This window comes from Episyrphus balteatus, chromosome 3 (genome assembly GCF_945859705.1).
Source record: "Episyrphus balteatus chromosome 3, idEpiBalt1.1, whole genome shotgun sequence".
Lineage (NCBI taxonomy): Eukaryota > Metazoa > Arthropoda > Insecta > Diptera > Syrphidae > Episyrphus > Episyrphus balteatus.
The window spans coordinates 59,832,335-59,856,473 of NC_079136.1; the positions used below are offsets into that span (position 1 = coordinate 59,832,335).

A 24,139-nucleotide genomic window follows, 5' to 3' on the forward strand; every position below is an offset into this window, starting at 1 on the left:
ATTTTTTTGGAATAAATAAATAAAGCCATTTCTTGGCTCAGTGTTTGAAAAATTAATTTTCAAAATTAAAATTTGAGAAAAAATTTGCAAAAAAAAATTCAAACTATTTTTTTTTTTTCAAAATTTTATGTAATTAAATAATAATTTAATTAAAATTCCATGCTCTTATTTGTTTTTAAATAAAATCAGAAAACCGAATCCAAAAATATCTTGTCATTTTTGAGAAATTAACAAAAAACCAAACTACTTTTTTCTAAAAAACCTCTTAACTTTTTGTTTTTACGTGGCTGGACTTGATAAATTAATTTATGAAACATTAACCATTCGTCAATTATTTTTTAAACATTCCGACTTAAATTAAGATACAGTTAAGTGACACAGTATTGGATTAACCCTGAATTTATCAACTTTTTTAATTGATAACAAAAAAACCAATATTTTTTTTGCTAACATCATTAAATCCATTTTTTTATGACAACTTAAAATAAATTTTATATGATCTGAAAGCTTATTATTGCACCTTTTATATGACACTTCAATCATATTTTTACGATGCCTACAAAAAAAGTAAGAACTTTTCAAAGCCAACCATGTAGAAATTTCAAACTGAAATTACGGTACTTCCTACACTGGTGACAACAAATCTCCACAGGTGTTTTATGGTAATTTTGAAGTTTTTTAAATAAAGCTGGTGTTTCTTCTAGAGCACCTATCGCTATGTGTGAAGTATGATATATCAAATGAAAGGTGATATTATTATGATGCGTATTAAAGTTAATTCAAATTTGTATGTGCTCTAGAACAAAAGATATAACGTGTTTAGAAAAAGATCGTCTTTTCACCGTTATCTCAAGATTTTGAATATGAAATTAATGAAATTTTGTACAATTATAGTTTATTCTATTACCTATCTACAGTATAAATTTCATTCATCTATCCTTTAAAACAAAAAAGTTATAATCAATTGATTGTTCATGTCGCTTTTTCGTTTCATCGTGTTTCAAATCACTACGATACTAAAGAAGTTTTCACTTAAAGGCTTGGTCACACCGAAGGGTACATTCGGTAGCGGTACGGGTAATTGTATGAAAATAATTCCACATCTGAACGTTGATGTGTCAGTTTGGAATTTTTTTTCATACAATTACCGGTACCGCTACCGCAAGTACCCTCCGGTGTGGTCAAGCCTTAAAAATACATCTGTCAAATTCGATGTAAGACATTGGTGTTCAGACAAAATAGAAGACACGATTGTCAAACATTGAATCATAACAAGAAATAGCGAGCCCCTCCACAAGACATTTCTTGCTAAGACACGTCAACATGACAAAAATTATCTCCTGTGGATCTAATTCAGAAATATTCAACTTCAGAGAGGGCATCGCATAACTGAATTCAATTTTTGTATACGACCAACCTTTTATCAATTTTACCCAATTTTTTAAACTTCTTATGAATTTTTCTTAGGCCCAGTTGTATAAACATGGTTCAGTTCGGATCAGGAATTTAACTTACCGATTTCGGCGGATAAGCAGTGGATCAACCTTGGTTCAAGGATGAATTTAGCTATTTAGACCTATATGAACCTAGAACCAGTGCTAAGAATCTATTTTTCAGAAGATAAAAGTTGTTGAACCACGGATTAAATATTTGTACAACTGGCCCTTAAGGCAGCACGAGGCACGACTTATTAAAATGCTTTTCGTTGATTTTTTTTTGCGATAGACCATAATTTGTATGTTAAATTTTTTTGACCAGCCTAAAAAACTTTTGTACCTACATATATATTAACAAAAAGTATAATGAATTAGAAAAAATATTTTTAAATATATTTTTTTAGTTTTTAGCTCCAAATAGACCCCAAATAAATCACCGTTGACCACATTTACGCGTTTTGATGTTCTATATGAAGTTCTGTGGTTGCATGCACGTTTAATGTCCGCTACGCATCTTCACCCTAAATCGCTTCATTTTTGAAAAAAGAATTGAAATGTGTAAATCCTTTAAAAAAATTAAAATTACCTACCTACATGTAGCTACATCTTAAATAAAACATAAAAAAAATTACAAAAAATACCCTACCCCACAGAATACTCTTAGTGCTCAGCATTTAGACAATCCAACTAAAATTTTCCACAAAAATTTCTTCCAACATGGGATTTTTTTTTCGTAAGAATTATCACAGATTCCTATAAGAAAATCCCTTTTTTCCCACGCTCAAAGGAATTTTCCCACGATAAACTAGTCTCAATCTCAACACAATGAACAAATGCCACAACAGTATGGCACATGGTGCAAGAACCAGAATTTTTTTTCTCAACATTTTTTCATATTCCATCAGTTGTTTATTTAAGTTAACGCTTTAAAACATTAACAAAAAAACTTAAAATTTATCTTACTCGGTGATTACTATTACGAATCCAATTCAAATATCCCATTAAAATTTCTTCCATTATGGGATATTTTTCCGCATGCGATATCACAGGTTCCCATAAGAAAATCCCATTTTTCCCACGCTCTTGGGGATTTTCCCACGATATGGTTAGTCTTAAGCTCTAAACACATTTGGTAGTAGTGGAATAGCACAGGTAAATTTTTATCATTTTATAAATTTAAAGCAGCTGAAGCGAAACGAAATTTTACATAAGAAAATAGCACAGCGAAATCTTGAACGAAATTTATTTTTTTTTGTTTTAGTACATGTTTTCTGATGTTTTTTCTTGGATTTTTTTATTTGTATTCTTATTATTTTGACTTTGACATGGGGTTGGTATACCTTTAAAGCTAAGTACGCTTCTGAAGCGAAACGAAAAATTTAGAAGTCTCCAAAGTCAACAGCGAACATGTTAACAAAAAAATACCTTACGTACGTTTATTGGCTGAGTTCGTTTGGGCTCAGCAAAGTACTTTTTAGTACTTCTGAATCCATTCAAAGACATTTTTTCTGTAGAAGAAATGGAGTTGAACACAACCAGAAGTACTTTGCAGTAGATACTTAAGGCCAAAGGAACACAGCTATTATACCAAAGTAAAAATAATAAAAATACAAATAAAAATATCAAGCAAAACATCAGAAAATAAGTTTAAAAGCAAAAACAAAACAAATTTAATTTAGTTCAAGATTTCGTTAACGAAATTTTGTATGGAAAATTTCGCTTCAGCTTCATACTAGGCTTTAAGGCCTAGTATAAGGCTTAAGCCTTAAACTACAATTACCTAAAAAGTGAAAAAGTGGGAAATTTACAATACTTCGGTGTAAAGCAAAATTGTTCTAAATCAACATTTTACCGAAAATGAGATAATAATGCAGTTTTATGTTTTTTTTACTATGTTTCCACCTACCCTTAATCCGAGATTTAGCTAAGTAGATTTAGAATAAATCTCGAGGTTTATGCTAAATCTCGGATTGAAAGTAGGTGAACATCTTGGATTTAGGGTATGTGAACGCAAAATCCGTGATTTAGCGAATGAGATTTAGAACAAATCTCGAGATTTATTCTAAATCGACTAAGCTAAATCTCGGATTTAGGGTAGGAAACGTTGTATTACTAATTTAATACTACGTTTCCACCTACCCTAAATCCGAGATTTACCGAAGTAGATTTAGCATAAATCTCGAGTTTTATTCTAAATCTCGGATTGAAAGTAGGTGGAAATTTTAGATTTAGGGTAGATGAACCCAAATCTGAGATTTAGCGAAGTAGATTTAAAATAAATCTCGAGATTTATTCTAAATCTACTCAGCTAAATCTCGGATTTAGCGTAGGTGGAAACAGTATAAGGGTGCTCTTTTCAAATTTGAAAACCGTTTTTGTCTAAAAAATTTCTTTTCAGCAGATAATATAATTTAATGGGACATAGAACAATAAACACAGGTAAGTAGCCTTCAGAGTATTCTTGATTGTTCTAAGTCCCATCATATTTTGTTCTAAGTCCACTTTTTTTTTAAGGAAAGTGCGTACTTGTATAATAGGAAGTGTTCTATGACCAATTTTGAGTTTTTAGTTTTAAAAAATATTTAAAAATAGTATGCACCCAGTAAAGCCCAGTACGCAGATCGCGCTAAACTAAATTTTATCTCGACAATTTTTATCTCTACACGCGTACGCTAAAAGCCAAGATAAATTTAAATTTAAAAATAACGACTGAATCACATTTTCATTTACTTATACCAGCTTACATTCAATATTACATTACATATTTTTTTTACCTGCAGAATACCTTTTTTACGCTCTCATTTTGTTTTATTCCTCTTCTTTTATATATTCCAAGGTTTTTTTTGCCTCTTATTCCTTGCACCAACAACAACAACCACAAAAATGTCAACATTTATCTGTGAAAAAATGCGCTGAGCATTATTTCGCGAGCTAAATTGAGTGGAGACTTATTGCAAAAGTAGTAGATGAGAATTCGAATTTAGCGCGTGAACTGCGTACTACCTGGCTAAAAATCCTCGCTAAAATTTATCTTTGGAGGAAATTTGTATGAAAGATAAATTTTAGCGCGATCTGCGTACTAGGCTTAATGAGGTAAACTTGTATGGTTTATTCAAGAGAAAAGAACAAATTTTATTAAAAACATACATAACTTGAATGGCGATCGAGCAGAAAAATGTCGCTTTAAACCAATTTGAAACTTAAAAATCGTCCCCTGTAAAATTTGTTTTTTGTGACTTCCCTACTAACAATTTTGCTTCTATAATGCTTTACAGAAGCAACAATTGCATCTGTAAAGCTTTATAGAACCAAAATTGTTTGTCGGGTTAGGCCCAATTTATTCACTCTCCATTATTTTTAAAGGCTCCATTAAAAATTATAAAACTGTCAAATCGCATACAAATTTTAAAATTTCCCTTTTTTAATGGCGACTTTAAATTTAATGGAGTGTGAATAAATTGGACCTTAGTGCCTGGCTACACGGTGATTTTTCAATCGCCTAAGCAGTGAGTTTGTAGGCAAAAGGGATGAGGAGTGAAGGGGGAAGATGCTCACGAAGGGAACTGAATTTTCTGAGGGCAGTACAGTTCCATTGCTAAATTTTTCCTCTTTTTGACGTTTGTTCCTAGAAAATGTAAAAGCGGAACGTGATTGGGCACAACAGTGTGTAGCCACCGCATGTGATTTTTCAATCGATTGAAAAATCACTGTGTATCCAGGCACTTAGAACAATTTTGCTTTAGTGCCTGGCTACACGGTGATTTTTCAATCGCCTAACCAGTCAGTTTGTTGGCAAGGGGGGTGAGGATTTTCCTCTTTTTGACGTTTGTTCCTATAAAATGTGAATTGGAACGTGATTGGGCACAACACTGTGTAGCCAGGCCCTTACGCCGACGAAAAGTAAATTTTTTTTATTTTTTTCTAGCGCTAAAAACTACACAAATTATTTTTGAAACCAAAAACTAAGATTTCTGCATCATTATTTCAAATTTCGCGCTCGGAAAAACTATCCAAAAATGAGTTTGAAAATGTTCACTTTTTGACTTTTTGCAAAAAGTGGCCGTTGTAGTTATACCTTTACGCTACGCTGATAGTTCAGCCCTTGAAATATGTCGTTGCAAAATATGAACGAAGCGTATGGAAATCAAAAAATCCTATTCATTTTCCATTTTTATTTAATAAAGAATAATTTTTCTAAAAATTATTTTGACAAAAAAAAAAACATTTTTTTAAAATGTCCTTTCATCATGAGCACTTCCCATTGTAATCCCATTTCCAACTATCCCACATAAAAAAAAAATATCCTCCAACTTGGGATATTTTTCTCCATTTAAATAAGACATTTCAGCCAGATTCCCATGAGAAAATCCCAATTTTCCCACGCTCCAAGGTATTTTCCCACGATATACCGAGCACCGCATTTACGTGATAAAAACTTTCTTCAATGGGCGCTAAACAGAGACCAATATATATATTATCCAAATCAACCTATACTGTCTTCTTCTATTTGATAGAAAAGAACCAACTTGAGAAATGGAACTAACACACATCTACACATTCATATATATGACCATTGGCCCAGTATGTATGTTCCATCTTATCCCGAGTTAAAATATTTTTTTTAGTATAATTTTTCTATGTGCTGCATTCTTGGGTTTTTTTTACGTGCGGGCACTTTTTCTATAAAATTTTTTAACACAAATTTGTTCAACTCATCGCCCAAAATATATACAATTTTATTAATTTAAATACCCAATTAAACTTAATTGTAATTGTTTTTCGTGTGTTTTTTTCCATACCCGAACATAAACAATTTTTGAAATTTTTTCATTCTCAATAAAATATACTAAAATTTCCCCCAATAGTACAAAATTTCGCTCGATCCACATCAAGACGACGAAAGGCGACAGTATACAATAAAAAAAAAGTCTTTTTTAAAAGAAATGATCAAAAAATTATCCCCTTTTCTCAGTGCAGTTTTTTATATACATTTTGTTTGTATACTTTAATACTAACAAAAACGAATAAAATGTGTTTGAATTAACGAATTTTCCTCTATAAATTGTTTATAATTATAAATTTTATCAAATAAAAAAAAAAAAAAATTACCCCGAGTAATTAAAGTGAATTGAAAGAAGAAAAAAAAAACACCCGCAAGAGAAAAAAAAAAGGGAAATTTTCAGTGTCGTGCTCATATTGGATTCGAAAAAAAAACTCAACCTATCTCCCTCTTACTCATTGGTTTTATAAAATTGTGATACCTCTTTCGTATTCATTTACTCCCATTTGACAGATCAAAGCATAATTATTTTGTTTTGCTTTCGAGTAGGTAGTGTAAAACTGTAAATCATTGAAAAGTCAAAAAAAAATACTGCTACTAATTTTTTGTTAATGCTAATGTTGTGCCGCCATAGTTCTCTCTGAGAGGAATTACATGATTATGTTGAAGAGAATGTGAATTGAATATTTTGATTTGAATAATTTGTCTAATTAAATCGACATACTAAAAAAAGGGTTGAAACTTTGTTGGAAAAGTGTGCGTGTGTGTGTGGTGGAACTGTGTGAGGAGATAGAGAGAGAGAGGAAGTAGAGTTTATTCTACATTCAATTCAGTTCATTTACAACACTGACACACAAGACAACCGCACTCAACACATCTCGTATAAAACAAAATGGCAGTTGAATTGACTTCGTCTTCGTACTTGGGGACCACTGGGTGTGAATGAACTAGTAGAAGAGGCAAACTACTGTCGCGCGAGAACACTGTGAAATCGGAACACGTTCGTGTGTTTCATTTCAATTGCCTTTTGCCTGTGCCGTCAACACCGCTGGTTTACCTACAATTTTTTTTTTAATTTCCTCCAACTTGCTACTGCTCTTTTTTTTTTTTTTTTTTGTCAAAAAGCCTCTCTGTTTCGTAGGTTGTTTGTTGGCTCAACAAAAAATCATTCCTATTTGCTATATTATTGTGGGGTGTGCATTTATTAAAAAACACCATCTCTCCACTCAATATAACCACCATCTGGGAAAAAGCCATTAGAATTAATCTCTTGTTGCTAAAACCAGGTGACGAAGAGAATAGAAGTCTCGGTAATCATATGGGTTGTCTCATCGTCAAAAAAAAATCAACCACCATTCAAATGTGCACCCACTTGAATGAATCCCCTTTTTGTTGGTTGTATTACAAAACCTAGAAAGGAAGTAAAAGAATAAGACAATACCAACAACGGAAACGAACGAGGACAAATCACTCGCTTCGAACTATACACAATTTTGGTTCCTACTAAAAACACGATAGAAATATGAAAATATTGCTTCTTCTCACTTTCAATTAAGATTATGATGATGCAAAAAGAATCTTGTATCCTAGAGAATTGGAACTATATATTAAATAAAATCGAAATGAAATTGAGAAATGAAAATTGAAGATTTTATTCAACGCCGTCATCATCAACAACAACATCATATTGCTATTAATTCTACACCATTTGCAACTGCTGCTGCATCAGCAATAGTTGCCTCTTCTTCTTCTTCTTCCTCGTCATTGTCTTTAACAACTAAACGATCATTATCATCATCTAATATTTTAGCAATTAATGCACCATCATCAAAAAAGAAAAATCATAAAAATGACGATGAAACAATATGTTCTACGAAAATGAACAATGAGAATAATAATAATAATAATTCAATTATAAATGCAACAACAGCAATAATACAACAACAACCGATTAAGAATGGTTTAAATGGTTCTTCTTCTACAACAACAACAAATAATACTACTCCCATTATTAGTACATCATCTACAACATCATTGAATAATAGTTGTTCTTCTTCGTCGTCTTCATCATCTTTATTGTCGTCGTCATCAATTATTGCAGCAGCAACTATTGCAACTAGTGCAAGTTCTGCTGGGGGATCATCATCATCATCTTTGTCGTCATCAGGAATTAATATAGTGGCGGCTGTAACTGATAGTAGAATACACGTTAGTCGAGCTAATCCAATTCATTCGACAAATAGTAGCAGTAACAGTAATCAACAACAACAACATCATTATCATCATAACAACAATAATAATAATAATGGAACGACGATATCAACATCGGGGGCGACGACGATTACAACAACAATATCGAACAGACATGGCAGCGGTAGTGCAATTTCTTCACGGATAAAAGTTGAACCGGTTGAAAATATAAATGGAGGAGGATTGGATTATTCGGGATGTAATAAAGGTGGCGGTGGTAGTATGGACAGTGATGTTGTTGTTGGCAGGATACAAACTACTTCATCAGCAACATCATCATCGTCGTTGTCAATGGCAGCAGCAGGAGGAGGAGCAGGAACGACAAGTGGTGATAGCAGTAGATCAGGCATCGGTGGAAGGTTGCAATTTTTTAAAGGTAAGCTTATGTCTCTGTAATTGCAAACTCTTAGGATCATTAAAAATTTAAATCTTTAAAAGAAAAAATGCACCCTTTGATTTTTTGAACTTCTAAGATGCGATTGTTTTTATAGCACTCGCGATCTCCAAACTCTGCCTCTAACATTTTATTAATTTCTTTGGGCCATATTCATAGACGCTGTCTAAGTTGCTCCTAAAAAGACTGGAGTTTATCCTATTCAATTCAACATTGGATAAATCCCAGTCTAAAATAAACTGGGGTTTTAAAACGACTATGAATATGCCTCGTTAAGTTTTTTAAACGAACTCAAAGCTAACGGGCTACAATGTTGTCCTACGTAAGTTGAGTTGAATATAAACAAAATTTGCTTATTGACAAGGTGTCTCACGATAAGTCAACTGATGTGTCCAAGTGAGCTCCACCGGGACGAAACCCTAATTTTTTTATGGACTAAAGGCCGTAAGAAGCTATATTAAATCAATAATATAACAAGTCCAATTAAATATAGTGCTTAGTCTTCTACTTTACTGATTTCAGTAGTATATAGAATTTGTATTATAAAATTAATTTTCTTCTTTACAATGCTGTCATTTAAATGTTAATTTCATTTAAATCTTTCTTTTATATTTTGTTTGTTTTCAAATGTTGCACCTATACATGGGAATTGTTATACAGTGGCGACAAAATAAATAGCACATGTACCCTAAAATTTATAAAATGAAAGTTTTTCGCACTTTTTTAACGTCAAAGAGCTGTTTTATTAATGAGGAAGTAAGAACACAGATATATTTGATTTATTAAAAAAAGAAATTAAGTACATTGAATTCTTAAACAAAAAATAACAACAAAATCATTAATACAGTTCAAGTTTTTTAGGACAAAATAAATAGCACACTTCCTTAAAACAAACACAAATTAACAAAAATTTTAACACGATTAAAAGAAAATAACTAGTATTTGGTTGGGTAACCCTACTTGTTAATCACAGCATAAAACCGGCGGTTAATATACGAAACAAGACTCCAAAAACGTTCAACAGGTACTAGTCGAAATTCCTGCCAAAGTTTGTCCAAATTTGAGGTATCAGATCTATTAATCGCTTTTCCCACGTCACTCTACAAGTCCTCAATAGGATTCAGATCTGGGAACTGGCCTGGCAATTCCATAACACCGACTTCTTGGACGCATAGCCATTGTTTCACAGACTTAAGTCTTATGTTTTGGAACGTTATCCTATTGAAACGTCCACTTTAAAGGCATTTCCTTCTCAGTTAACATCCCCAAACAAGAATACTAGCCCCACCATCCTTAACAGTCTTTATGTTATACTGGTCACATTTCAATTGCCCCACGTGGGGAATTTCCGTATGGGGCATTTGAAAATGCCTCTTATGCCACATTTGGGTGCAATAGTTGTGTTCATACCCCAGCCTCCACCACCTAAAAATATTTTTTTCAGGTGTACTGCCTCTTGAAATTGACAAAGCCTTCAGGAGTATCATTGTCATGAAAAAGTGCATCTTTGCAGTTAATTGAAGGGAATTACACGCACCCAAGATTGGTTGAGAGTTGTCAGTCACTAGGTCTTGCTCTTTCATAGGGTGTCGTGTCACAAATTTATTTATCTATTTTTTTTTTTAAATCCGCAAAAAAAAAAAGACTTAAAATGTCTCCTTTTTTGATTTGAGTTTATACGAAAAGTTTTTAAAATGTAGCCAACCTAAACTATAAGGCAAGTTTGTGCGGCCCAATCGTGGATTGGATTTACAAATTTTATTAAAAATCCTGGTTATCAGGATTACCACAGCTGCTTGCATGTAGTATATTTTAAATGAACTATAGAGATTCCCGTCAAAAGATTACTCTTCAAACTAAATCATCAATGCAAGTTTTGTGTTTGAACTTCAAAGATCAAAATTTTGTAAAAATATCGCGATTTTAAATTCGACCTACATTTGAATTGTTGAATAAAATTAGATTTTCTTTTGGTTTTTGTTGCTAAATCGATGGATTCTAATTTGAAACATAATTTTCTAGTACCTAAATACATTTATGACTCACATACTTGAAAATTGTCCCAATTAAAAAAAAAAACTTGATTTTTCAGAAAATGAGTTTTAAATTTAGTATCGATCGAGGCAATTTTTGAGGATCGATTTTTAAAATATTCTATTAATCGATTTTGATTGATCTACTTATGCCCCACAACCTGTCAAATGCTTTTGTCATATTGGTAAAGAATGAGCGAGCACGATCATTCATTTCGAGTGGCTTGCTATTATTAAAAAAATTACAGAACACCTACATTTATGTGTGTATATGTATGACGAAAAATAAAACGGCAATATTCTGGCAAAAAACAGTTATTCTGGCAAAATTACTGGTAGCCCGATCATCCTAGACAAAATTTCACTATATACATATCAAAGTTAATTTAAGTACAAAATTTTTTGATGCAGTTTGGTTCCTTTGATGGAGGAGAATATAAAACCACAGTTTTACACCAAAATTTGATATGGCGTATCCCCGAAAATGACCCCTGACCCCTAGGTAGTACGGAAAATGTGATTTCAGTCGAATTTAATAAAATTTTAGTATGTTGTAGTTCATGTGAAGCTCATAACAACTCTCTATGGATGCAACCCCCCTTGCCCCAAATAAACCCCCTCCTTAGACCCCTTCTTACCCCCTTTTTTACCCCATTTGTACCCTTTTAATGGGTTGAGTACGATAACTTAGGCGCCCAGAATTGATAACGGTTTTTTGAAGAGGAGTTCAATACAATAATTTTTTTCTATAGGAGGGGTGATTTATCTCACCCCCCTCTCCCGTTTAGGTGGGAGGGCCAATTTTCTAAAAAAATATTTAGTTTAAAAAATTATTAAAAAACAACGGCAACACTTACAGCTATGAATGATACCATTTTCAAAAGCCAGAACTGCACACTTGATTTTAATTTATAAATCAAGTTATTTTAATGAATTGAAAAAACCGTTATCAATTCTGGGCGCCTTAGTTATCGTACTCAACCCATTAAAATGGTGCAAATGGGGTAAAAAAGGGGGTAAGAAGGGGGCTAAGGAGGGGGTTTATTTGGGGCAAGGGGGTTGCATCCATAGAGAGTTGTTATGAGCTTCACATGAACTACAACATACTAAAATTTTATTAAATTCGACTGAAATCACTTTTTCCGTACTACCTAGGGGTCAGGGGTCATTTTCGGGGATACGCCATATCAAATTTTGGTGTAAAACTGTGGTTTTATATTCTCTTCCATCAAAGGAACCTAACTGCATCAAAAAATTTTGTACTTAAATAACCTTTGATAAAATGTCTGGATTGATCGGGCTATGGCATTAGGACACTAGCATTTTTTTCTTAATTCCCAAAATCTTATATGTGAATTTTTGATCATATGATTGAAATGAAATCACAAACGGTTTGGTGACTGGATTCTGATTATTTACTAATTCACAATCCTGTTTCTAACAGTTGAAAATTAGAATGATAATCATGGCTTCGCTGTTCATGTATTGGAAAGCTTTTGACAATAACTGCATGAGCTTTATATCTCTTCCGCAGTTTTTTGTAACTGTCAGAAGGGCTGCCTTTTCTCTTGTAATTCGTGGATTTAGAACGCAGCATTTAAATGCTTTTAAATTTATATCACCAAGACTATTTTATAAAAGAAATTAAAACTCACTCTAAGATTCTTTATTTTTCGGTTAGTGTAGTAACAAATCTGAAACATATGGGGTTTCACGAGTCCCCTGCATATCTTTTAAGGCAAGATATTCAAAATTTTTTGGCATGGATCATTTTATTCATATCAACAGTGCATTTAACAAATAGGGAATCCGATCCGTTGGTCATCATTCTAATTTTTATAATATCTGTGCATCATTTGATGAATGCACTTAGTAAATTATAAGATAAATTCTGAATGTATATTCAGATATCAAATTTGCATTTCGTTTGTTATGAATGTTCATCATATTAACTCTTTTTATTTTTATTTGCAGATGGAAAATTTATTCTTGAGTTGGCTCGTGCCAAAGAAGGTGAAAAATCCGGTTGGATATCTGTTCCACGAAAGCAATTTCGTTCGCCTTCGGCCACATCTTCGACCGTTACGCCCACATATCCCAAAAACGAAAGTTCAACATCATTAAGTTGTAAGATACACTTTAAATCATTTATCTTTCCTCTTCAATCATTCAACTTTGTTTTTTCTTTTTCAGTTTCGGATGATAACAGTTCCATACAGTCATCGCCATGGCAACGTGATCATTGCTGGAAGCAATCAACACCTCGCCGTGGCATCTCAAAGGAAATGTGTTTTTATTTCAAGCGTACAAAACAAACCATAGTCTCACTAGATGGCTTCAAAAGCGCTCGAATAAAACGTCGACGGCCCTTAGATAATTCTGTGTGTAAAACACCATTTAGGCTGGCGAAAAATGGAAGTAGCATAGCTGCTGAAGTTGTTGATAAAAAAGTCAAAAAAGAAAACGAAAATTTTCATGAAAATAAAACTGATGAAAGTGCTGATGTCGAAGACGAACACAATACAGCTATGGATGAAGAGAAATCTTCTGATGATTCAAGTACAGAAAAAGAAGGGTCCATACGAGATTCATCGAAGACCCCTACCCCAGAATCACAATCTTCCGATACTGTAGATGGTGCGTCTTCTTCTTCACCGCTCTCATCTAAATCCGAATCAATAGAAACCCCACAACAGCTACAAAAAACAACGAAAGATAAAAACAGAATAATGAATGGAGAAAAAAGACTTAAATCCCGAGCTAAGCTCTCAACGATTATACAGAAACTTCTTGACCGACTGCCGACCGGTCTCTATCATTTGTCAAAAACACAAATTATTGGAGGCGGCGGAGGAGGCAACGGCTCACAGCACCACCCACACAGTCATCATCAGACCCATTCATCGCACCAAATGCCATCGACATCGTCTAGATTAGCATCCGAACTGCACTACCATCAGCAGCATGTTTCGCCGCGAAAAAGAATACTCAGAGAGTTTGAAAAAGTATCGTTGGAAGACTCGCCAGCAGTGAATAGCAAACGAAGTCGTGCGAAAGGCAACTCTCCAGCAACAGGGACAATGCCCTTAACACCAATTCCAACAGGTCGAGGTGTGGCGGTGCCGTCCTCTAACACCAACAATTATGTTACAAATGGCAACCGCATAGAACCAACGGTAGCCACAACTAACAACAGCAATATTATTCCCAACAACACCCCAACTCGACTGTATAGCAGCTACAGCATCCACTCGTTACTCAGCGGCAACAATAGTAACTCCAGCAATAGTAACAATAATGCGAATAACAATAGCAGGGTTAAAGTGGAACATCATTCGGTGAATAATCAAAGCGGCGGTGGCGGCGGATATAATGATCCCTCGTACCTGCGAGCGATGCTGGCATCACCTAAGTCACCCGAAGGCTGTACAACAAATAGCAAATCATCGCCGTATTCATCTTCAACGAGTGGCAGTGCCAAAAAACGATCTCCCCCATATTCGCCGCTTAGTGAAATCCATCATCATCATTCAAGAAATCGAAGTCCCAATGTGGACTATGGAAGTATGCGCTCACCACCAGAAGCACATAGCAATAGATCATATGGCAACAATACAGCTAGCTCCTCGTCGCGACTGACACCGCCTCATGGGTATCTAACTTCTCCCAAGAATTCCAACTCTTCAGCGGGAAGCGATGGATACAAGTTGAAGTCAGAGAATTTAACAAATTCCTCGCCCAACCACCATTTCTATTCACCCTACATGATGTCGCCAAAATATGTACCGCCACCGAGTGCAATGTCACCGAATAATGTAGGCGATACATACCATCCGAAGCTGAAGGGTGCGAGGTCACCTAGCAGTCAGCAGCAGCAACAGCAACAGCAGCAGCAAAACTTGCGTGGTGGGATTTTTCGCACCCATTCGCCGCATGCGACCACAAATCACAGTGGCATACCTAGGGAATCATCACCCATTGGAATGCAATCGTCGCCGTCTCCTGGCGGAGGAGGTGGGACAGGAGGTGGCATGACATCGCAATCATCGTCAACGTCCACTCCAAGAACTGTACCAAAAAAGACTGTCTCCATACGTAGACAATTTGCGTCGCCATCATCTTCATCGCCAAGTCCCGGACTGAGTGAGCATTTGAAAAATTCCGGCAATAGCAATAATTATAGCAAAGGAGAAGAGCGAACAGCGATGTCGTCACCGGACAACAGGCGAACGCCAACTCAAGACTCAGCTGCTGCGGCTGCAGCCGTTGCGGTAAGTAAATACCATCAGCAAGCGGCAGCAGCTGCAATGATGCAACGCTCATCACCGCTTGGCGGTGGTAGTGCATCATCACTTTACTATATGTACCCGCCACCAAATGGATCACCGAGTCCGCATCATTCCTCTTCGTCACCATCGCCGTCACCATCATCGTCATACATTCCGCAATTAAATCCATATTATCATCCATATGTATCGACATTGGCTGCATTACGCAATCCTTTGTGGATGCATCATTATCCGGCAGCAGCGGCGGCAGCTGCAGCCGCTGCTGGTGCTGCTGCTGTAATGATGCCTTCGTCGGCTGCCGGTGGACCAGTTCCACAACAAGGAGTGCCCTTCTTTCCATATAATGGAGCTGCGGCAAGTACACCATCGCATTTGCACCACCACTCATCGTATGCACAAATGCATTTAGCAGCGGCGGGCCAGCTGGGACTGCAGCCACCACCACAACAACCACCTCCCGCATCAATGAATCGATCCCCACCAACGACTGACGATAGAATATCAACTAGTAGTATTAAAGAAGAACATAGTTCAGGTAAGATTGCTGTTATATTTTGAAAATTAATTAAAATAATTTTTAGTTGAAAAAATGAATAATTCGAATTTATTGAAGAAATCTAATATGATAGTATTAGGGGTTTGAGAGTTATATAAAAGGATCTGTGAAACCAAAACACAACATAGAACACAAATATTCGAAAAGTTTGCCAAATTTTTTGAAAAACCTAATAGTTTCGTCAAAAAATTGAAAAAAAAATGAAGAAAAAATTACATTTTATATTTTATAGTTGAATAACTTCGATACGGGGCAGTTTACCAAAAAAAATTAATCAGAGCTTTTTTGTAGAGCGTTCAATTTTATACAAGAAAATGATTAAATCTAGCCTTTTTGATAAACCATTAAAAAGTTATAAATTTCCAAACTCAAAAACACAATCTTTCCCATGTAAACTATATGGGAAATAGAAATTTGCGATGCGGCGGTACTTAATGTTAATATTAAGGGCTGAAAATTCTACAGTATTTTTTTTTCGTGATTTCCAACAATATTTTCGGTATTACTTTGAACAAAAAAAAAAAAAAACCACCGTTATTATTTTAAACCACCTCGATTGGCAATATATACTGCTGCATGTACCTTCTGGCTTGGAAATCTATTTCCTACTCGCTATTCAGTTATTTCTTTCGGAAGTAATTAATTGGGACCGATCCATACTGGACTGAACATTATCCGAATAATCTTTCTGTCGGAGCAAATTAGAAGATTTTCATCCGCTTTTGTCAATGTATGGGATGATTAAGGTTGTATACATTCTGACTTCAGATCTCAGCTAAGCAAACCAAAAATTGTATTTTTGTTTCTGTAAAAAAAAAAAAAATTGAATTTTGTTTACTAGTGTAATTTCTTTGTTTGACCTTCTCTTGCATAGGCAGAAAGTTTTATTTTAGTCTCAAGAGAATGATTTCTGAGCATGAGCTCCAGATAGTTGGATAGAGCATTTGCAATGAGCAAATCACAATTTGGTATGTCAAAAGTTTGTCTCATCTCACTGAAACCACAAGAAACCAGTCTCAAGAAACCATTAATTTTCAAAATGTCTTTTTCAAGTGAATGCAGTATTTTATGAAATTGGTTTTGACGTTGGGTACATTTGCTTTAAGTAGGATATTGCATTCTCGACATGAAAGGCTTCAGTGATGTTCTGGCCGATGTAGATTGGGCATACTTTTATCCGACCGTATATTAAGGATGAGTTGGTGTGTGCTTCTGACCAGATCATCTCCAGCTCCTTTAAAAAGATCGGCCAGTAGACCATACGCAGCTTTAAGTGATTTTTGAGACCGCTGTTCTTACATCTTTTAGGTGGTTTTGTCTTAAAGCGTTTGGAAAAGTGGTCTTTCCAAATCTCAGCACCGTCTGCGTATCTCCCACTATATTCTCGTATTTACATATTTATATTAACCCCAACCATCCAAATAAAATTAACGCATTTTTAACATATTTTTTATAGTTTTAATTTTATAACAAATTTTTTTTTTATTTTCAGATGTCCCTTTGAACCTTTCAAAACATTAAAAAAAAAAAAACGATCGATACATTGGGTCCATTTTTTAGCAACGTAAGTCAAACAATTCACTCTATTTTTATTAATATTTAACATAAACGAAAAAAAAAAACGACTATTTTATTATGATAAACAAACATATTTATATCTTTATATATATATATGCACACACACAATATATATGTATATGTATAGTTATAAACTAAGAACGAAAAGCAAACAAAAGAGCACACATAAATAAAAATAAAATTATTTTGTATTAAAAATATAAAACGATTTTTTTCAATTGCGAAATGGAACAATTTTTTTTTTAAGAAAACATAAATTATTATTTCATGTGTATAACTATAACTATATATATATTTTTTACTAAATTGTATTTGCTAAAAAAAAAAACAAAAAATAAAAATACGAGAAGAAAATATTTTTTAACAAAAAAAAACATGTATTTTATAAATGTGAAGAGAATGTTTTTCTTAAAAGAATCTCAGCCGTTCATGGTTTTTTTTTATATAGACTGAATGAATTTTATTTAAAAACGAAGGAAATTTAAGGAAACAAAAAACAAATTAGATTGAACTACATTTTTTTAAGATCTTAATAGTATATATTTAAAATTAAATATTTTGTAAATGCTTTTCATACAAAAAATAGAAACTGAAACAGAAACAAACTGAAACAGAAACAGAGGAAAATACAAAAAAAATCAAAATATTTCCTTATCAAATTTATATATAAAACAAGGAAATTTCAAAAACAAAAAATAGTTAAACTTTATACATACATTTACAACAAAAAGAAGAAAAAATAATAATACATATACTATGATGAAACAAAATATTTTAATTCAGGTAAAACAAAATTTAAGAATTAACAAACAAAAACACAATGATGTGCCTTTGAGAGGATTATTTAAACAAAACAAATTAAATTAAAAAAAAGAATGAATTTATACTATTTACGAGTAAGAGTAACAAGAAACACCCATTTTATTATGACAAATAAGATATTGGAAAACAAACATTTAAGAGTTTGGGGTCTAGTATGAGGATTTTATTTATAAATATGACCAGAATTGTTTTTTTTTTTTTTTTTTAATTTTAATCCCTAATCATAGGACAACTAATCATCAACACTCCATCAGAGGACAATTTATAACAAGAAACATTTCGTTAAGAGAAATCATTGAACAAAAAAATAAAAAAACAACCACTAGCGAGTGTCAAATAAAGTGAACTAAAAAATAAATTCCTCAAATCGAACCTTGTGATGACCTTTCTTATGATGAGTTGCCCATGATGAGTTGAACTATGATTATATTTGATGTGATATGTTGGGTTGATCCGTATTTTTTTAACCAGTACTTGTTGAAAACATTTTCTTTTGACTATTTTTTCTCTTTAAATAGTGGTGCTTTTTAATCCCAGTGAGAAGTTTTCAACGCCATTATATATATTCTAAAATCTGAAAAATAGTTAAACAGAATAACCCAACATACATTTTAAACATTCCAGTGAGCCACAAGAACTTTACAACGCCATTTAAATTTCCATATATTTTTATCTGAGCACGGGTTAAAGGAAGAGTTAAAAGTTATGACGTTTTGACGCTATTTTATTTTGTGATATGTTTCCTTCGAAAATAGAATTTTTCTATAGAAATTTGCATGTACAGCTGCGAGCAAAAAAATAGCAGCGATTTGAAAAATATTTGAAATAAAGCATTAAACATTAAAAGAGCTTTGATTTTGGAAATTTTTTTAGGTAAAACTCCTTAAGTTTCATTAAAATTTAAATTTTAGTAAAAATGGAATTTAATTTATTCCTATTAAGCTAAGAAATAATCCAAAAACAAAATAAGCCTCAAATTTAAGCGAGCAAAATAATAGCAGTGATTTTCTTTTTCTATTAAATTTAAATAAAACAAGGGCGAAAAAAGTTCAATTAAACGGTATTTTATTAGAGAAAAGGTAGTATTCGCTCCCATGACCGTTATTTTTAACTACCGCTTCGCAACGACCTTCAATGAAGTCGTAAAGTCCATGAGATCTTTGAGGTGCTATAGATCACCAAACCTGCTCAACAACGGTTCATAGCTCCCGCTTTATAAGTTTTGGCTTAAGACACATCTCCTTTTATATCCCCCCAAAGTTTCTAGAAGGGATTGAGGTCTGAAAGACTGAGCAGGTTACTTAATGACCTCAATCTTAGTATCTTGAAACCATTGCCTGGCTGCTCTGCTAGTGTTTTTTGGGTTATTATCCTGTTGGAAGACCCATTTAAGCTTCATTTGGTGTCGGAGTAATAGCAGCATAATGTTTTGCAAACTATTCAGGTGCCAGAGCTGTATAATTATACTTTTGATACAAGATATAAGGCCAAGTCCAATATTAAGCCTAGTACATACTTGTGAAGCAAGTCGTGAAGTGAATCCATACAATTCTTTTTTGTGCATCCGTGAACGTTCCTGTGAACCTTCGTGGTGAAAAAGAAATTCATGAAATTCTTTCACTCGTGAATCTACTCCCCCTATATATTTTTTTGAACAAAATTAATTTTAAAATTGAAAAAAAAAATGTATGAATTCACTTCACTACTTGCTTCATACTATTTTTTTTTGACAATTTTTAAACTTGCTTTACAAAAGAATTATTTTTGAATAAAAAATGCTCTCAAAAGATGTTGGACTATGTTCGTATCGTGTTTCTAGGATCGCTAAATCCAAATCCAGGATTTCTTGAATAATATTAGTTGAAGCAGGTTTGAGGGTCGTAGTGGGAAATTAATATCGAAAATCTAAAATAAAAATCTGACACGTTTTTTCGGGATCAATTTATCTATTGATTTTATTTTGTACAGTTCTTTCATTAAATTTAATATTTAGGAAATATTTATTATTTCGTACAAATCAAGTAACTGTTCGAAGTTTTAATGAAACTCAACGGAAACCACCTGAAGTTAAGTTCTGAATATTAAGAAGCTTTGATTGGTCAGTAAGGTGAAATTTGTTGCTGACCAATGAGAGCCTCTAAAAATATTGCTTTAGTTTTCTCTTGACTTTAAGCTTTTATAATTATTTAGCTTAAAGTTCACAGAAAAATACTGCAAATGTGCCCTTTAATACAAAAAAAGTTTTTTTTTTTTTTAATCTAGAAAAGGAATAACTATAATCAACTTTTTCTAGAGAGAAAAGAACAAATATTATGTTTCAAATTGAAATATTAAAAGAAAAAACTTCAATAAGTTTCTCAACAAAATTTTTAATAAGGAAACTCCATTTATAGACCTTATAGTTCAATATTAATTGCATTTAATTTTAAAATAAAAGTTTGGGTTTTTTTATATTCACAATTCTGAGAATGTGAAGATTTCTAGAATCTTAGAAAAAATCAAGTTTAAAAGCAACCGTTACAGATTTCATATTTCTTTCTGAATTCTGAGTTTTTATTATGAACAAAAACTTTTTTAACTTGGAATTCACAATGAAATATTATCGATTGGTTGTTGAAGGGTTGACTGACCAAACTGTTAAATTTGCTTAGGACACAAATTTTCTTTACACACAATATTGTATTCATCTATGCTTGGCTTCTGAGTGACAAATAAAAAATATCTCGCTCAAAAACCAAGCAAATGAAACAATGAAGTTCGAATAAGGAGTTAACTGATGCGTGTTTACTTTTAATTACTCTTGTAGTTCACCATAAGTTTTTATTATTGGTGCAAATGAAATTTTTGGAAAAAAAAAAAAACAATTCCTCAGACAAAAATGTTGCATGTTTGAAGATGTTTGAAGTAATTCGTGTAGTATTTATTCAGTAAACGGAAAAGAACTTTCTTTTATTTAAATTAGATTAAAAAAAAAACTTTTCGGGAATGCACTTTCAACTGACTTTTTCTACCAAAAATGGAAATGTATGCTGTTTTGCAATGTTCCCAAAAAAGGCTTTTGTTATGGTTTATGGATCAATACAATAGGTTTAACCTCATTTAAATAAGTTTGAGTTCACAGTTACATATTTCAGTGGGCATGTTTTTTGCGGAATAAAGTGCTGTTTATTGAAAAAAGTTTTATAACAAAGCTTTAGTTGCGAATAAATTAAAAAAAAAGTTGTAGACCGAACAAAATTTAATTTTCATCACTTTTCTGTTGTTCTTTGGAATCTATCTTGCGCAATATATCCCCTAATATGTGTCCTATGCGTATAGGTTTCTTTTTTGTTCCGTTTGAAAATGAACTTATTCAAGAAAGATTTCAGCTAAGATCTAAAACTTTTTCGTATAAGAACCAATCTTGTACTTTTAATAAGGTTTAAACTTTAAATCTTATTAAGACTACGAGGAAATTTTTTTTATTATTGGCATGTATTCAGTTTTTTTTTTTCATATGAATTACTTGCTCAAGGGTTTTTGTCAATTTATCTTGACTGTTATCAAACTTAAAAGCTATTTTATTCATTGAACCTTAAGATAATATGATAAAGCTTGGCAGATGAAGCAAAACAAAAAATGCAAACAACCAAATGCTACAATAATGATTGAGTTATGAGGTCTTCTACTTGTGTGCTAAATGAGAATAATTTTCTGAAAAATAAATGTAAAAAAAAGGAAAAAATTAAAAAAAGTCTGAAACGAGTTAAACACCGTTATAAATTCACAAATACTAAATTAGGATGTCTATTAAAAATAAAAAAATCGCGCGATTATAAAATTTGACACCTCGAAATTGATTCTTCGCTTGCCAAAATTTAACACTTTTGCCTTGAAAAATGCAATAAATTGAAAAACAAGTATTTGAAAATACATACATATATTTAAAGTTCAAGTAAGTTTTGAGTTCAAAGTAAGAGGTATTAATATCAATTTGTTACTAGATAGAGATTACTATGTAAAACACATTCAAAATCAGCACTGCTCAATTCCTTTTCCGCCAATTATCTAAAAAGCTAGAAACAAATCTTAAATTATGGACAATATTTAATTGGAAATTTTGTTATACATAGAATGAATAGGGAACAATTTTTATTTCTTAATTTTGTCCACAACTTATCAAGAAAACATACAAATCAAACTCGCCTTAAATAAAGCGAAGACAAATAGGTTATCTCGGTATGCATGTTCTTAATAAAAAAAAAACATTGTTCGAAACTGCGGCTCAACTTTTTCTCCAAATCTTTTCCAATTCTCACTTCAAGTGGGAAATTTTACACCAGAAAAAATTTCCACTAGAAGTGTTATTTCCCATGTGAAGGCAATTCCCGTGAAGTTAGTTCCCTACACCGTCTTACATGTGGTAGATTTACATTGATTTTTATATGTATATGTCAAATTATACTTATACATACACAGATTCTCTATCCTTTATCGTTTTATTCAAAATCTTCCAATATGAACTCATACTAGATTCATTTTCCAATTTTGTCGTCATAAAATAAAATACAAAAAACTATTTTTTGATAAAATTATAAAAAAAAGAAACAAAACAAAATATTTGTTAATTCTATTCCATGCTAAAAACTAAATATATCAAAACGGTTTAAACATATACCATACAAATTTTATTTTTCTCTACAAACAAACCAACAAAAAACATACAAACATTATAAAACTTGAAACAAAAAATTTAAAGATCAAAAAATAACTAAAAATCAATAAAATCACACAGTTTGAGCTTAGCTGGGCTAATAGCCAAAATTCCTATTCAGAAAAGACATTACTAGTTATTATTATTATTATAATTATAATATTATATATATATTCGAAGCATAAACAAAAAACATATTTAACAAATAATAATAAAACTAATAACAAAAAAAAATACAAAAAGAGAATTTTAATTAAGGTAATTTTGATTAGACCTTAAGAATATTTATAGTGTACAGTATTTTATATAGTTTGCATGCTTATATATTTTTTAATAAATACAAAAATATTAAAATATAAATATTATAAATATTTCCGCACAATGTAAGGGGTTAACAAAAAAAGAAACTATTTTTATATTGTTTTTTTTTTTTTTTGAAATTTTGACTGCAAAGTATGGAAGAATGAAACAAATTAAAAAAAAAAATAAAACAAAGAAGAAAAGAAAATCTTTTCTCAAATTCTCTTTAGAACACATGCAAAAAAAAAATTGTATAACTAAGTTTATATGTGTTTTATTCGTTTTTTTTTTTATATATACATACCATATATATATAAAATAATAGAATATAATTACAGAATAAGAGATGCTCTCTAGTTTTGCTACAAGTAATTTATTCAAAGAACCAATAAAACTGACCACAGATCAGGACAAACAAATAAAATTAAAAAAACAAAAAAATTATATACATATAAACAAAAGCTACATTTATTATATAGAATTATATATAGTTTTTAAGTTCTAAACAAAAGAAAAAAAAATATGTAATGTAAAATATTTTATTTAATTATCTTAAACAAAACAAAAAACAAAAAAAACATATTCCGTATTTTTATTGGTAAAACTTTTATACAAGTGTATGTATATTTTTGTATACATATATATATATTATATATATATATAAATATATATCTATACAGATACCTAATGTATGTATAAACAAAACAAAAAAAAAATAAAATATTTAAATTTAATAAATATATACTATATATTTTGGAAGAGAAAATATACCAAGTTAATAAAAAGAATTCGTTTTATTTTTGCAGGCAATAGTTTTAGGTAAAGAAGTTCTTATGCGAACAAGACAATGACCTGTTCGCTTAAGAATAATTATTGTGCCCCGCCTTTCGGGTATGTCATTTTGACTTCGAAAACAGAGACAAGGTGTTGGTCGGTTTTTATTTTAAGGCTGACTAAATGTTGCTGTCTTTGAAAGTGCTTGTACCAGTAGTTTTTACCGATACTGCC

At 32.1% G+C, this 24,139-nt stretch overlaps 1 protein-coding gene across 1 annotated transcript; it reads left to right on the top strand.

The window, feature by feature from the left end:
- Nucleotides 1-6,058: 6,058 nt before the first annotated feature.
- Nucleotides 6,059-23,000, top strand: LOC129914429 (protein hairless). Its single transcript, XM_055993687.1, has 4 exons — nucleotides 6,059-8,842; nucleotides 12,868-13,020; nucleotides 13,087-15,717; nucleotides 17,231-23,000. Exons 1-4 carry the CDS (start codon nucleotides 7,852-7,854, stop codon nucleotides 17,257-17,259), a joined length of 3,804 nt encoding a protein of 1,267 aa, XP_055849662.1. The 5' UTR covers nucleotides 6,059-7,851; the 3' UTR covers nucleotides 17,260-23,000.
- The last annotated feature ends 1,139 nt before the right edge of the window (nucleotides 23,001-24,139 follow it).

Coding starts and splice junctions, on each gene's coding strand:
- LOC129914429 (XM_055993687.1), top strand. CDS start 7,852: ATGAAAATTGAAGATTTTATTCAACGCCGTCATCATCAACAACAACAT. Junction 8,843..12,867: donor AAGGTTGCAATTTTTTAAAG/GTAAGCTTATGT, acceptor TTTTATTTGCAG/ATGGAAAATTTATTCTTGAG. Junction 13,021..13,086: donor AAGTTCAACATCATTAAGTT/GTAAGATACACT, acceptor TTTCTTTTTCAG/TTTCGGATGATAACAGTTCC.